Source organism: Salmo trutta, chromosome 17 (genome assembly GCF_901001165.1).
Source record: "Salmo trutta chromosome 17, fSalTru1.1, whole genome shotgun sequence".
Taxonomy (NCBI): domain Eukaryota; kingdom Metazoa; phylum Chordata; class Actinopteri; order Salmoniformes; family Salmonidae; genus Salmo; species Salmo trutta.
In genome coordinates, this window is record NC_042973.1 from 35470778 (window position 1) to 35487057 (window position 16280).

The 16280-nt window shown below is 41.7% G+C and overlaps 1 protein-coding gene across 2 annotated transcripts in view; it reads right to left on the reverse strand.

Annotated features, from left to right (window-relative positions):
* The window catches only part of ldlrad3 (low density lipoprotein receptor class A domain containing 3), a 116045-nt gene that overhangs the window by 48960 nt on the left and 50805 nt on the right, over nucleotides 1-16280 (reverse strand). For both annotated transcript variants that reach the window (XM_029696657.1, XM_029696656.1), the window contains exon 2: nucleotides 9357-9503. In XM_029696657.1, coding sequence (XP_029552517.1) covers nucleotides 9357-9503 — 147 coding nt within the window. The remainder of the gene's footprint in view (nucleotides 1-9356; nucleotides 9504-16280) is intronic.

The window sequence follows — 16280 nt, forward strand, 5'->3', positions numbered from 1 at the left end:
ACCTGCTCCTGCCTTCTACCATTGTGCTATTTACAAACAAACACGTGACAGGCTCAACTGTTCTGGGGAACTACGGTAAGCTTCATAATGTAAAATAATGTGACAGGTGAAATGAAGAACGTAATCTGCTTTATCTCCTAACGTATTAAACAAGTAGACCACAGGTGTTTGCATAAAAAGTAGCTACAAACATGAAAATAGAGTAAAAAATATCAGCATTGTTGATATTGAAAAAAAATCCTGTGGCTATTTAAAAATACCCCGGTATACGGTATATACGTTATACCACCCAAACATACTCTCTATTATGCATGGAAATACTTTGGAACAGATTCAAATCACTTGGAGCTGATTTGCTGGTGTTTTTAGTCTTTTTTTCCTTTTCTAATAATAACATTTAAATGTGTTTTTTCTCAGAAAAAGCCAGTTGGGGAACCCTGCCCTACAGAGAATCATAGATATGGCCTCACAACTAGAGATATGAAACATCAGGTGGCAAACATCCTCTCTATTAAACTAGCAGCAGCTCATATCGCAGGTGACACACATTTCCTGTTGCTGCTGCTGCTGCTGCGTTGGCAGAAAGGAAGCAAGGTTAACACTAATGGTAGTCATAGTGATAAGGGTTGCCATGCATACAGATAAGCAAGGAAGAACCGAGACAAGCAGAAATGGAAAGCATGTGTAGTACTGGTATGGAGGTGGATAGACAGTGCTTCCAACCTACATGTTGAGTGAAGGCATAGCTCTAAACGACAGCTTGTACTAAAAAATGAAAAGTTGTTGAATTCCCAATGTGTTATCACTATGCTTTCAACCATCTAATAGAACAACCAAATTCCAATTGAAAAACAATGTTTGATTTTTGGTGTAGTTGTCATTGAAATGGGTTATCACTGCACTTTCAATCATTTAAAGCACAACACAGTTAAAATGGGAATACAATGTAAGATATTTTGTATTTATATAACAACGTCATGTCTTTTCACTGTGCTTCAGTCCCGTGTGGCTCAGTTGGTAGAGCATGGTATTTGCAACGCCAGGGTTGTGGGTTCGATTTCCACGGGGGACCAGTATGGAGAAAGAAAAAAATAAATAATGTATGAAATGTATGCATTCACTACTGTAAGTCGCTCTGGATAAGAGCGTCTGCTAAATGACTAATATGTAAAAATGATAAAGATGTTTTATTGTCACATGCACCAGATAGGTGCAGTGAAATATGTTGTTTTATAGGGTAAGTCATAGTAGTACGGTGCCCCTGGACCAATTTAAGATTAAGTGCCTTGCTCAAAGGCAAATCGACAGATTTTTCACAATGTCGGCTCGAGTATTCAAACAGCAGCCAATTTGTTTACAAATGTATAATTGACATGTTGGATTCACGTCTCCATCTCAAACAAACATCAAAGTTAAAGAATAGGACTAAATCTAATCAAACTTTAAATGCACTTTAAATAATGTTTTATTTGATTTAGTCTAATTCTTGAACCCTGGGTTAAATTTAAACAACAGCTGTTGATGACTTCGCAAACGCTATATATACCTAAATAGCATTGTTGTAGTCGAGTCACTAAACCTCAAGTCCGAGTCGAGTCCAAAGTCTCCGGTGCTCGAGTCTGAGTAGAGTCACAGTATATCGCCAAACCTTCATGAAAAAACAACTAATTTACTATTCATCACTATCTCCAACGTTTTACTCAATACCTGTGTTTCATTTCTTATTTACTGCATAAATAAATTGTAAGTCAAGCTCTCACTTTTTTGTAATTGCACACTGATATTTGTGTAGGTTTACTAAAGGGAGACTTGTCAAAACCTGGTTAACCATTATTATTGAACACGGAATGAGTCCATACAACTTATTACGCAATTTGTTAAGCAAATTTTTACTCCTGAACTTATTTACTGTAGGCTTGTCATAACAAAGCGGTTGAAAACGTATTGACTCAAGACATTTCAGCTTTAAATTAAATCTATTAATTTAAAATAAATTCTACAAACAAAATTCCACTTTGACATTATGGGGTATTGTGTGTAAATCAGTGACACAAATGTTCAATTGAATACATTTTAAATTCAGGCTGTAACACAACAAAATGTGGAAAAAGTAAAGGGTTGTGAATACTTTCTGAAGGCACTGTAAATAGTAGGCTGTTGACTGGTGGTTACGAGGAAAGCAAATGATCAATGCCTATGATCGTAGGTGGAGTCGGAGTGGAGCCTGCCTGCCCACAATCTATACCTGCTCCCCCGCAGCTCACCAGCTGACTTAAACTGTGTGTTCTTCCTTCCCACTGCTAGAGAACAGAACCCTTGCTGCGCTGTGCACTCAGATTAGCTAATATTCTGCTTATGATAGTAGCCTATCCAGTCTAAGCAAATACAAGTCACGAGAAGGCGAGTCCGAGTCAACAATGGTCGAGAAGCCGAGTCCAAGTCCGAGTCACCAATGGTCGAGTCCAAGTTGAGGACTCGAGTACTACAACACAGCTAAATAGTTTTGTTGATGATATATGACTTAAAAAGTATGGTTACATTTCATTTTCTCTGTTAAAACTACCCATTGGAATGACTTCAATAGCAACAGTGAATCTATTTAGTTCACTTCCGTTCTGACAGCTAACTTTCAATCGCTGGAAATAAATGGGACGAACTGAAAGCCGAGCACATATATCCTACCAACGGGACATTAAAAACTGTAATATCTTATGTTTCGGGTTATACACTCTATTGGCAAGATAGAACAGCAGCCTCTGGAAAGGGCGGGGGCCTATGCATTTACGTAAACAACAGCTGGTGCACGATATCTAAGGAAGTCTGAAAGTTTTGCTCGCCTGAGGTAGAGTATCTCATGATAAGCTGTAGACCTCAATGTCTACCTAGAGAGTTTTCATCTGTATTTTTCGTAGCTGTGTACATGAGGTTGGCACTAAAACCGCACTCAATGAACTGTATTCCGCCATAAGCAAACAGGAAAACGCTCCTAGTGGCCGGTGACTTTATTGCAGGGAAACTTAAATCAGGTTTACCGAATGTCAATCAGCATGTTAAATGTGCAACCAGAGGGAAAAAACTTCTAGACCACCTTTACTCCACACACAGAGACGCGTACAAAGCTCTCCCTCGCCCTCCATTTGGCAAATCTGACCATAACTCTATCCTCCTGATTCCTGCTTACAAGCAAAAAATTTAAGCAGGAAGCACCAGTGACTAGATCAATAAAAAAAGTGGTCAGATGAAGCAGATGCTAAGATAGAAGACTGCTTAGCTAGCACAGACTGGAATATGTTCTATGATTCTTCAGATGGCATTCCCGAGTACACCACATCAGTCCCTGGTTTAATCAATAAGTGCATTGAGGACGTCGTCCCCACAGTGACTGTACATACATACCCCAACCAGAAGCCATGGATTACAGGCAACATTCTCACTGAGCTAAAGGGTAGAGCTGCCGCTTCAAGGAGCGGGACTCTAACCCGGACGCTTATAATAAATCCTGCTATGCCCTCCGACGAACCATCAAACAGGCAAAGCATCAATACAGGACTAAGATCGAATTGCACTACACCGGCTCCGACACTCGTCAGATGTGGCAGGGCTTGCAAACTATTACAGACTACAAAGGGAAGCACAGCCGAGAGCTGCCTGGTGACACGAGCCTACCAGACGAGCTGGGCCAGACGGATTACCAGGACGTATACTCCGAACATGCGCTGACCAACTGGCAAGTGTCTTCACTGACATTTTCAACCTCTCCCTGTCTGAGTCTGTAATGCCAACATGTTTGAAGCAGACCACCACAGTCCCTATGCCCAAGAACACTAAGGTAAACTGCCTAAATGACTACCGACCCATAGCACTCACGTCTGTAGCCATGAAATGGCTCACATCAACACCATTATACCAGAAACCCTAGACCCACTCCAATTTGCATACCGCACCAACAGATGATACAATCTCAATTGCATTCCACACTGCCCTTTTCCACCTGGACAAAAGGAACACCTATGTAAAAATGCTATTCATTGACTACAGCTCAGCGTTCAAAAACATAGTGCCCTCAAAGCTCGTCACTAAGCTCAGTACCCTAGATGGCGTAGCAGTGCAGACGTGTTGTGTTCGTCCTCTCGTGTACTTCTGTATTTTTCGTCTTTTTTGTATATATTTCAAATTTGATTTTCAATCTCTTTTCCATTTTAATTCAATTATACCTTCCGGTAACCTGCCTCACCCAATGTGATACGGAACCGCTATTATTTTTAATTTTAATTTAATTTTTAGACCTTATAGCAAGAACCACCTAGCCATCAGAAGCTAACAAGCTACAAGCTATTTAGTCATTGTTAGCCACTGCTAGTGGCCTTTACCCGTCAGCACAGATACAAGCCTTTTTTTTACCCTGGATAATACTCGCCAGCCAACCAGTATTGGACTGTCTACAACGCCGGATTCCTGCCGTAATCCCAGGACCATTACCCCTGATCTTCACAGCTAGCTAGCACCCACCGAGTTACCTAGAAAGCTGCCGCGGTCATCCCCCTCTTCAAAGGGGGTGACACCCTAGACCCAAACTGTTACAGACCTATTTCCATCCTGCCCTGCCTATCTAAAGTCTTCGAAAGCCAAGTTAATAAACAGATCACTGACCATTTCGAATACCACCGTACCTTCTCCGCTGTGCAATCCGGTTTCCGAGCCGGTCACGGGTGCACCTCAGCCACGCTCAAGGTTCTAAATGATATCATAACCGCCATCGATAAAAGACAGTACTGTGCAGCCGTCTTCATCGACCTGGCCAAGGCTTTCGACTCTGTCAATCACCGTATTCTTATCAGCAGACTCAATAGCCTTGGTTTTTCTAATGACTGCCTCGCCTGGTTCACCAACTACTTTGCAGACAGAGTTCAGTGTGTGAAATCGGAGGGCATGTTGTCTGGACCTCTGGCAGTCTCTATGGGGGTACCACAGGGTTCAATTCTCGGGCCAACTCTTTTCTCGGTATATATCAATGATGGTCGCTCTTGCTGCAGGCAATTCCCTGATCCACCTCTACGCAGACGACACCATTCGGTATACTTCTGACCCTTCCTTGGACACTGTGCTAACAAACCTCCAAACAATGCCATACAACACTCCTTCCGTGGCCTCCAACTGCTCTTAAACGCTAGTAAAACCAAATGCATGCTTTTCAACCGTTCGCTGCCCGCACCTGGCCGCCCGACTAGCATCACCACCCTGGACGGTTCCGACCTAGAATATGCGGACAACTATAAATACCTAGGTGTCTGGTTAGACTGTAAACTCTCCTATTTCGCAACAAAGCCTCCTTCACTCACACCGCCAAACTTACCCTAGTAAAACTGACTATCCTACCGATCCTCGACTTCGGCGATGTCATCTACAAAATAGCTTCCATTACTCTACTCAGCAAACTGGATGCAGTCTATCACAGTGCCATCCGTTTTGTTACCAAATCACCTTATACAACCCACCACTGCGACCTGTATGCTCTAGTTGGCTGGTCCTCGCTACATATTCGTCGCCAGACCCACTGGCTCCAGGTCATCTATAAGTCTATGCTGGGTAAAGCTCCGCATTATCTCAGTTCACTGGTCACGACAACAACACCCACCCGTAGCACACGTTCCAGCAGGTATATCTCACTGATCATCCCCAAAGCCAACACCTCATTTGGCCACCTTTCCTTCCAGTTCTCTGCTGCCAGTGACTGGAACGAATTGCAAAAATCACTGAAGTTGGAGACTTTTATTTCCCTCGCCAACTTTAAACATCAGCTACCTGAGCTGCTAACCGATCGCTGCAGCTGTACATAGTCCATCTGTAAATTGCCCACCCAATCTACCTACCTCATCTCCATACTGTTTTTATTTTATTTACTTTTCTGCTCTTTTGCACACCAGTATTTGTACTTGCACATCATCATATGCTCATTTATCACTCCAGTGTTAATCTGCTAAATTGTAATTATTCGCTCCTATGGCCTATTTATTGCCTACCTCCTCATGTCTTTTGCACACACTGTATATAGACTTTCTTTTTTTTCCTACTGTGTCATTGACTTGTTTATTGTGTTATTGGCTTGTTTATTGTTTACTCCATGTGTAACTCTGTGTTGTTGTCTGTGTCACACTTTCTTTGCTTTATCTTGGTCAGGTCGCAGTTGTAAATGAGAACTTGTTCTCAACTAGCCTACCTGGTTAAATAAAGGTAAAATAAAATAAAAACACCTCCCTCTGAAACTGGATCCCAGACTTCCTGACGGGCCGCCCCCAGGTGGTAAGGGTAGGTAACAACACATCCGCCACGCTGATCCTCAACACGTGGGCCCCTCAGGGGTGCGTGCTCAGTCCCCTCCTGTACTCCTTGTTCACTCATGACTGCACGGCCAGGCACAACTCCAACACCATCATTTAGTTTGCTAATGACACAACAGTGGTAGGCCTGATCACTGACAACGATGAGACAGCCTATAGAGAGGAGGTCAGAGACCTGACCGTGTCTCATTGACGGGGCTGTAGTGGAGCAGTTCCTTGGTGTCCACATCACCAACAAACTAATGGTTTGGTCCAAGCACACCAAGACAGTCGTGAAGAGGGCACGACAAAACCTATTCCCCCTCAGGTGACTGAAAAGATTTGGCATGGGTCCTCAGATCCTCAAAAGGTTTTACAGCTGCACCATCGAGAGCATCCTGACTGGTTGCATCACTGCCTGGTATGGCAACTGCTCTGCCTCTGACCGCAAGGCTCTACAGAGGGTAGTGCGTACGGCTCAGTACATCAACGGGGCCAAGCTTCCTGCCATCCAGGACCTCTATACCAGGCGGTGTCAAAGACTCCAGCCACCCTAGTCATAAACTGTTCTCTCTGCTACCGCACGACAAGCAGTACCAGAGCACCAAGTCTAGGTCCAAGAGGCTTCTAAACATCTTCTATCCCCAAGCCATAAGACTCCTGAACAGCTAATCAAATGGCTACCCAGACTATTTGCCCCCCCCCCACGCTGCAGCTACTCTCTGTTATCATCTATGTATAGTCACTTTAATAACCCTACCTGCATGTACATATTTACCTCAATTATATCGACACTGTTGCCCCCCGCACATTGACACATTGACTATGTACTGGTACCCCCTGTATACAGCCCCGCTATTGTTATTTACTGCTGCTCTTTAATTATTTGTTTTTCTTACCTTTACAAATTTATTTTTTAGGTATTTTCTTAAAACTGCTTTGTTAATTAAGGACTTGTAAGTAAGCATTTCACTGTAAGGTCAATAAAATTTGATTTGATGTGTGTGTGTGTGTCAAGGAGGACACAGACAAAAACAACTAAATGCTCCGACAATGGAGTAGGGATATCTATAAGGTATTTCAATACCAATGCATCCACTCGGCTTCAGTGTCAATTAGAGTAACTTCATGCGAACCCATTCACATTGTTTCAGCATCAATTCAAATGATTTCATACGAAGGCGATCACTGCACGTTAGCATCAGTGCAATGGTGAGGTTAAAACTCTTGACAGAGCAGAGATCTGTCTGAAGAACCAAGTCTAACCTAACCTGTCTGCTCTGCCAAGACCAGGAGGTGAAGTGATGGAAGTGAAGGGGATGGGTTAGATGGATTACAGAGACCTCAGGCGATTACAGAGACCTCTGAGGAGGGAGGAGGAAAATTCTGTCCAAAAAAGTTGTACTGAAATGAACAAGAGTGAGTGAGAGAGAGAATGAAAGGGAAAGACAGAGAGAGAGACAGTGATAGAGAGAGAGAGACAAAGAGAGAGAGAGAAAGAGAGAGAGAGAGAGACAAAGAGAGACAAAGAGAGACAAAGAGAGAGGGAGAGAAAGAGAGAGAGAGAGAGCGAGAGAGAGAGAGAGAGAGAGAGAGAGACAGAGAGAGAGAGAGAAAGAAAGAAAGAAAGAAAGAAAGAAAGAAAGAAAGAAAGAAAGAAAGAGAAAGAAAGAAAGAGAAAGAAATAGAGAACAACAATCCATGAACAACTCCAGTGTGACGTGTCATCTTGGGAATCATGGTCCCGTTGGCAACATTTGAGTTGTCTGGTGACTCCCTGAGCGTGCGTGCGTGCGTGTGTGTGTGCGTGCGAGCATTGGGTTATGAGAGGGTGTGTAAACTGGGGCTGAGCCACATGTACATTTCCCAGAGGCGTCTTAAAGTCTCAGCAGAACCAGAAGGGAAGGGGGTGAGTAGATGTTTGGCAGGGACCTAACACCGTCCCACCCAACATGAGGAGGCAACATGTTCCTTAATTGGAGAAAAAAAACATTAGGTGAGTGAAAGGTAGGGTAACAGTCATCAGAGGGGAATGAGGGTAAAACCCACCTGGAGATGAAGAGAGGGGGTGAGAGAGAGGGGGTGAGAGAGAGAGAGCGAGAGCGAGAGAGAGCGAGCAAGACAGAGAGAGAGAAATGGGATACTTGTAGATATATTCACTTAAGAAGGGGGTGTGGTGGGGGTGTAGATGCATCAACTTGAGATGGGAGTTCCCCTTAAAGGGGTAATCCGCAATTGCTACATCCATTTTTGTACTTATAAATTCACGATATGTACCCATTGATTCTTGAAGAATATAACTTAGAAATGCCTCAGGTGCTTAGTTAAACTGTCTTACCCCATCAGAACCCAAAATATAAGGTTATTTTACTTATGTTTGTGTACATTTACTTTGTTTACAAACACTGTAAATAGGCCCAAAACATAATTTGGATATCATGGATGGTCAGTTCTTGCATCCATAGCTCTGTCTATGAATTTGAGAGTGGTTACATTTATCCAACCCCATCCCTCAGCTTTTTACCAAAACAGGGGCGGGGAAACGCTTTGTTATTGTTTCTACTGCTGATTGCCTCTTTAAATATGTCAGGAGCTCAAAGTCAATGCTTATCAACATTCCCATCTTTATGTGGAGAGGGGGGATAAAGGGGGGGGGGGAGCGGAGATAGAGAGAGAGAGAGAGAGAGAGATAGCAGGATAGACGAAAGCTCAATAAAGATCAAAGCCAAGCAACACTAGTAGGATCATGACTTTACTGGATTATATTACCGTGGTGTTACAGTAGCATTATAATGTGCTATTTCTACACACAGGCGTAATCGTCCATTGCTTTGATGGTATTAAGTTTCCCCAAGTGCTAAACTGGGGCTATGGGTTTGTTGGATAGGGGGATGGGAGTGAGGGGGGCTAGACAAGAAAGAAGGGGAGAAGCAAGAAGCGCAGAACTAAACCTGGTCTCTGGTTCCTTTAAAATGCTTAGAGAGAGAGAGAATGAGAGAGAATTAGAAAGTGGAGATGGTGAAAGGGAGCTGTACTCACGGCAGCCTTTCTCGTCGCTCTTGTCGAAGCAGTCGGGCAGTCCGTCACACTGCCACCCGCCTGGGATACACTTCCCGTCCCCACACATGAAGTTCCCTGGGATGTTACACTCTGTGGTGAAGTTGTTCCCCGGAAGGAGCTGGCTCTCTGTGGGAGAGGAGGAGAGAGGGAGGAGGAGAGGAGAAAATGGAGGAGAGGGGTGGAGGGGAGAGGAGAGGAGAGGAGGAGGACGACGATGGCAAGGATGAGGAAGGAGGATGGGAAAGATGAAAAAGTGGAAGAGGAGGAGGAGGATGGGGAAGATGAAGAAGATGAAGAGGAGGAGGAAGATGAAGTGGAAGAGGGAAATATTGTTACAATCTGAGAACTTGAACGGTAGAAGGATATTGCATTCAAAAGATAATAATCTCACAGTCAAAAGGCAGGCTATTATTATCTCCAAATGGAAAATATTAAAGGCATTCCTATATCAGTATCCAGGCAGGTCATAAAAACAGAGGATAGCATCATGAATACCAATATGAAAGTATGAAAGGGTCATATGGTGATAACAGTCAGTCTCTGAGTCAGTCTACTGCTGGCTATTATAAAGAAGGGCCGATAAGGACACACTCATCAAGCACGCACACACACACACACACACACACACACACATTTTCCCTCTGATTTCCCTATCGCTAAATACGACAAAACTTGCAAAACTTGCGTGCATCATTGCATAGTGAAGACTCCTTTCTAGATTCCTATGTAGACTATGACCCATTTGCCTTAGAAGACAATATGGGTATGTATGGCATTAAGTACATTTGCAAACCTCTTCCATTGTATGATCCATTGATCCACAAGCAGAGCAGCAGAGAAGCACAGTGGCCTGTGGGCAATTCCACAATAATGGTAACAGACACTCAGATTGCCAAACAGTATGCCAAACAAAAAACATTGATTTTAAAGTTTAACAATCCATACAACTCTATGCACAATGACTACTTCTAACAATTTACACAGAATAAAACACATTTACTGGAAGAACTGTGCAGATGCAAAGTTTGGTAACAGAATTATGGTCAAATCTCCCTCAGTTTTTTTGTGTCTACGCTTTACCAAAAACTCTGTTAGATCTCTGCTCCGAATTAAGAGTTAAAGATGTCTGCAGAAAGAATGGGGTTGAAGTGGATTTACACCCGGTGACGGAATTGCGGTAACAGAATTTCATTATGGGTCCCTGATCTGTACTACACAGAAATGCATAATTTTGGATATGAATGTCATTTTATTTAAATAGGTACAGAAAGGTATAAATATGCAATATCCTTCTTTGCATATTTGGGTATTATTCTACACACTGGCTATTCTTTTAAGCTGTTGGGGGTAGGGGGCAGTATTTACACGGCCGGATAAAAAACGTACCCGATTTAATCTGGTTACTACTCCTGCCCAGTAACTAGAATATGCATATAATTATTGCCTTTGGATAGAAAACACCCTAAAGTTTCTAAAACTGTTTGAATGGTGTCTGTGAGTATAACAGAACTCATATGGCAGGCAAAAACCTGAGAAGGTTTCATGCAGGAAGTGGCCTGTCTGACAAGGAGTCGTTCTTCTTGTCTCTGTTTATTGAAGAGTGGGGATCTTAGCTGTAACGTGACACTTCCTACGGCTTCCATAGGCTCTCAGAGCCCGGGAAAAAGTTGAACGATGACGAGGCAGCCCCAGGCTGAAACACATAATCGCCTTTGCCAAGTGGCCGATAAGAGGACAAAGGAATTAGGTGCGTGCCCGATTCGACCCCGTGCTGTATTTTCTTTCGGCTGTTTACCTAATTGCAGATTCCCGGTCGGAATATTATCGCTTTTTTACGAGAAAAATGGCATAAAAATTGATTTTAAACAGTGGTTGACATGCTTCGAAGTACGGTAATGAAATATTTAGAAATCTTTTGTCACGAATTGCGCGTGACCGATATTTACCATTGGGATAGTGTCTTGAACGCACGAACAAAACGTCGCTGTTGGAACATAACTATGGATTATTTTGGACCAAACCTACATTTGTTATTGAAGTAGAAGTCCTGGGAGTGCATTCTGACGAAGAACAGGAAAGGTAATCAAACTTTTCTAATAGTAAATCTGACTTTGGTGAGTGCTAAACTTGCTGGGTGTCTAAATAGCTAGCCCTGTGATGCCGGGCTATCTACTTAGAATATTGCAAAATGTGCTTTCACCGAAAAGCTATTTTAAAATCGGACATATCGAGTGCATAGAGGAGTTCTGTATCTATAATTCTTAAAATAATTGTTATGCTTTTTGTGAACGTTTATCGTGAATAATTTAGTAAATTGTTAGTAAATTCATCGGAAGTTTGCGGGGGGTATGCTAGTTCTGAACGTCACATGCTAAAAAGCTGTTTTTTGATATAAATATGAACTTGATTGAACAAAACATGCATGTATTGTATAACATAATGTCCTAGGTGTGTCATCTGATGAAGATCATCAAAGGTTAGTGCTGCATTTAGCTGTCTTCTGGGTTTTTGTGACATTATATGCTAGCTTGAAAAATGGGTGTCTGATTATTTCTGGCTGGGTACTCTGCTGACATAATCTAATGTTTTGCTTTCATTGTAAAGCCTTTTTGAAATCGGACAGTGTGGTTGGATTAACTTGAGTCTTGTCTTTAAATAGCTGTAAAATAGTCATATGTTTGAGAAATTGAAGTAATAGCATTTCTAAGGTATTTGAAAATCGCGCCACAGGATTCAACTGGCTGTTACGTAGGTGGGACGATTTCGTCCCGCCTGCCCGAGAGAGGATAATGAGCTCTGCTCCCAAACAAGACCAAATTTGGTTGGTCCTGTCTGGACCAAATCTAAACCAATCATAGACATCTCTGTATCACAAGTTTGGACATCAATGTACAGCACAGTAGAGTACAATAGAGTACAGTACAGTAAAGTTTTGTACAGTACAGTAGAGTTCAGTTTAGGTGCACACGAAACAAGGCCCATGAAAACTGTGTGCAGTGCAACCGACTTGTGAGGCTTGCTCACACAATGCCCCGAAGCTGTGTGCTGACTGTAGACCCCAAGCATAAAGACAAGGGGAAATTGATTCATGCGTAAAGGCACGAATAAGGGCACAATACAATGTCCAATACAATCAACAAATGACTGTTTTTATATATTATCATGAATATATTTCCATAAATATTTCTTTATGCATTTCATCCTTTAAAATTGTTCATGCACTGGTGCTTTTGCTTAGGAATACGGCAAATCATTTCACCTGTGCACCTGTCGGGTTATATGATTATCTTTTTCATTTCTACTTTGTCGAAATAAACTGTAACTGGACTTTATTAATTACTATAACATTTACTAATCAAATCTACAAATAAAGTTGATCAAATGGATTACACTGTAATGTTTTTATTGTAAGGGAAATGAAAGTAGGCCACAGGCCTACGTAGAATTGTACAAAACATATCCTTGACTCTATCTAAACAAATAACTATTGTTGATATATTTGATTGAATATTTCTTCATGCAATTCATCTTTATATTTGTTTATGCACTGTTTATCGAGCGTTGGTGCTTATGTTTGCTGCACCTTGCGGGTTTATATGCATCTGATACGTATGCTAAAGGGGACGCCCCGGCTACGTACGTCTCTAGTGGGTACTTATAGGCTGAAAGGCCAGGTGGTTCTGGTGTTAATGAGCTCTGCCCCCAAGCAAGACCAAATTTGGTTGGTCTGGACCGGACCAAATCTGAACCAATAATAGACATCTATGTTTCACAAGTTTGGACATCAAAGTACAGTACAGTAGAGTATAGCACAGCACAGAACTGTGAGTAGAATTCAGTACAATACAGTAGAGTATAGGTCAGTACAGCACAGTACAGTAGAGTATAGGTCAGTACAGCACAGTATAGGTCAGTACAGTTCAGTAGAGTATAGTACAGTAGAGTTCAGTACATTCTAGTGTACTCAACTCTAGTGTGCTCTACTGTGTAGTGTACTGAACTCTACTTTACCTTACTGTACTGTACTGACCTATACTCTACATTTATTTTATTTGGTAACGGAATTGAATTTTAATCACTTAATAATTCATAAACTAAAATGTATAACAGTAAAAACACTAACTAATTGATAGGTCTACCTTTAATTCTTACTTCTGTGAACTTTCATTATCCTCCCTCCTCATGACAGAGAGAAATTAGAAAATATCTTAAAGATATGTGTTTTTTTGGTAATGGAATTTGAACTGAGAGAAGGCAGAAAAATGTATCCGAAACTAAACATAAGTGTTGATATTAGTTAGCAGGGGTCTTTACTTCAACATTATTATGTTTTCATCCGTTTCTCATACCTTTTAAGACTTTTCTGGTAGATGTTTTCTAAGACCCCTTTTCCATCTCTCTGACCAGAAATCAAAGCCTTTGCTTATTCCTAATTTTTAGGATGGACAATTGTTGGAAAATGTACACACTACCGGTCCAAAGTTTTAGAACAAACCTACTCATTCAAGGGTTTTTCTTTACTTTTACTATTTTCTACATTGTAGAATAATAGTGAAGACATCAAAACTAGAAAATAACACGTGGAATCATGTAGAAACCAAAAAAGTGTTAAACAAATCAAAATATATTTCTTCAAATAGCCACCCTTTGCCTTGATGACAGCTTTGCACACTCTTGGCGTTCTCTCAACCAGCTTCACCTGGAATGCTTTCCCAACATTATTGAAGGAGTTCCCACATATGCAGAGCATTTGCTGGCAGCTTTTCCTTCCCTCTGTAGTCCGACTCATCCCAAATCATCTCAATTGGGTTGAGGTCAGGGGATTGTGGAGGCCAGGTCATCTGATGCAGCACTCCATCATATTCCATATATGTTTTTTCATAGTTTTACTATTATTATACAATGTAGAAAATAGTAAAAAATAACAAAAAAATCCTTGAGTAGGAGTGCATGAGAAGGTGTTCTAAAACTTTTGACTGGTAGTGTATATGTACTGTACCTTAATTTCAAAGGAATATAGACTCTTGGCTTTCATTTGACAGCCAATTTAACATGATCCTAAAAATTTCACATGTTGCTGCTCATGGGTTTTTTACATGGAAATGACCCTGTCTGATCTTTAATAAGTGGGATAGGGCAGAACTTGTTGATGCACTCCAGCAATAGACTAATGAGTTAGAATGTAAACCATGTGCTGCTGGGCTGGCTGTCTGGGCTCTGACACTGTGGTGGGGAAGGACGCACTTAAGTGATAATGCCCGAGAAGCCAGTGTTTGGAGGATATACAGTTGAAGTCGGAAGTTTACATACACTTAGGTTGGAGTCATTAAAACTCATTTTTCAACCACTCCACAAATGTCTTCTTAACAAACTATAGTTTTGGCAAGTCGGTTAGGACATCTACTTTGTGCATGACACAAGTAATTTTTCCAACAATTGTTTACAGACAGATTATTTCACTGTATCACAATTCAGGTGGGTCAGAAGTTCACATACACTAAGTTGACTGTGCATTTAAACAGATTGGGAAATTCCAGAAAATTATGTCATGGCTTAAGAAGCTTCTGATAGGCTAATTGACATTATTTGAGTCAATTGGAGGTGTACCTGTGGATGTATTTCAAGGCCTACCTTCTATCTCAGTGCCTCTTTGCTTGACATCATGGGAAAATCAAAAGAGATCAGCCAAGGTCTCAGAAAAAAATTGTAGACCTCCACAAGTCTGGTTCATCCTTGGGAGTAATTTCCAAACGCCTGAAGGTAACACATTCATCTGTACAAACAATAGTACGCAAGTATAAACACCATGGGACCACGCAGCCATCCTCCCACTCAGCACTTTGGTGCGAAAAGTGCAAATCAATCCCAGAACAACAGCAAAGGACCTTGTGAAGACGCTGGAGGAAACAGGTACAAAAGTATCTATATCCACAGTAAAACAAATCCTATATCGACATAACCTGAAAGGCTGCTCAGCAAGGAAGAAGCCACTGCTCCAAAACCGCCAGAAATAAGCCAGACTACGGTTTGCAACTGCACATGGGGACAAAGATCATACTTATTGGAGAAATGTCCTCTAGTCTGATGAAACAAAAATAGAACTGTTTGGCCAAAATGGCCATCGTTATGTTTGGAGGAAAAAGGAGGAGGCTTGCAAGCTGAAGAACACCATCCCAACTGTGAAGCACGGGGGTGGCAGCATCATGTTGCGGGGGTGCTTTGCTGTAGGAGGGACTGATGCATTTCACAAAATAGATGGCATCATGAGGCAGGACAATTATGTGGATATATTGAAGCAACATCTCAAGACATCAGTCAGGAAGTTAAAGCTTGGTCGCAAATGGGTCTTCCAAATGGGCAATGACCCCAAGCATACTTCCAAAGTTGTGGCAAAATGGCTTAAGGACAACAAAGTCAAGGTATTGGAGTGGCCATCACAAAGCCTTGACCTCAATCCCATAGAGAATTTGTGGGCAGAACTCAAAAAGTGTGTGTGAGGCCTACAAACCTGACTCAGTTACACCAGCTCTGTCAGGAGGAATGGGCCAAAATTCACCCAATTTATTGTGGGAAGCTTGTGGAAGGCTACCAGAAATGTTTGACCCAAGTTAAACAATTTAATGGCAATGCTACCAAATACTAATTGAGTGTATGTAAACTTCAGACCCACTGGGAATGTGATGAAAGAAATAAAAGCCGAAATAAATCATTCTCTTTACTATTATTCTTACATTTCACATTCTTAAAATAAAGTGGTGATCCTAACTGACCTAAAACAGGGAATTTTTACTGGGATTAAATGTCTAGAATTGTGAAACTGAGTTTAAATGTATTTGGCTAAGGTGTATGTAAACTTCCGACTTCAACTGTATTGGCACGGATGTTGTTAGGCCCGTGCCAATA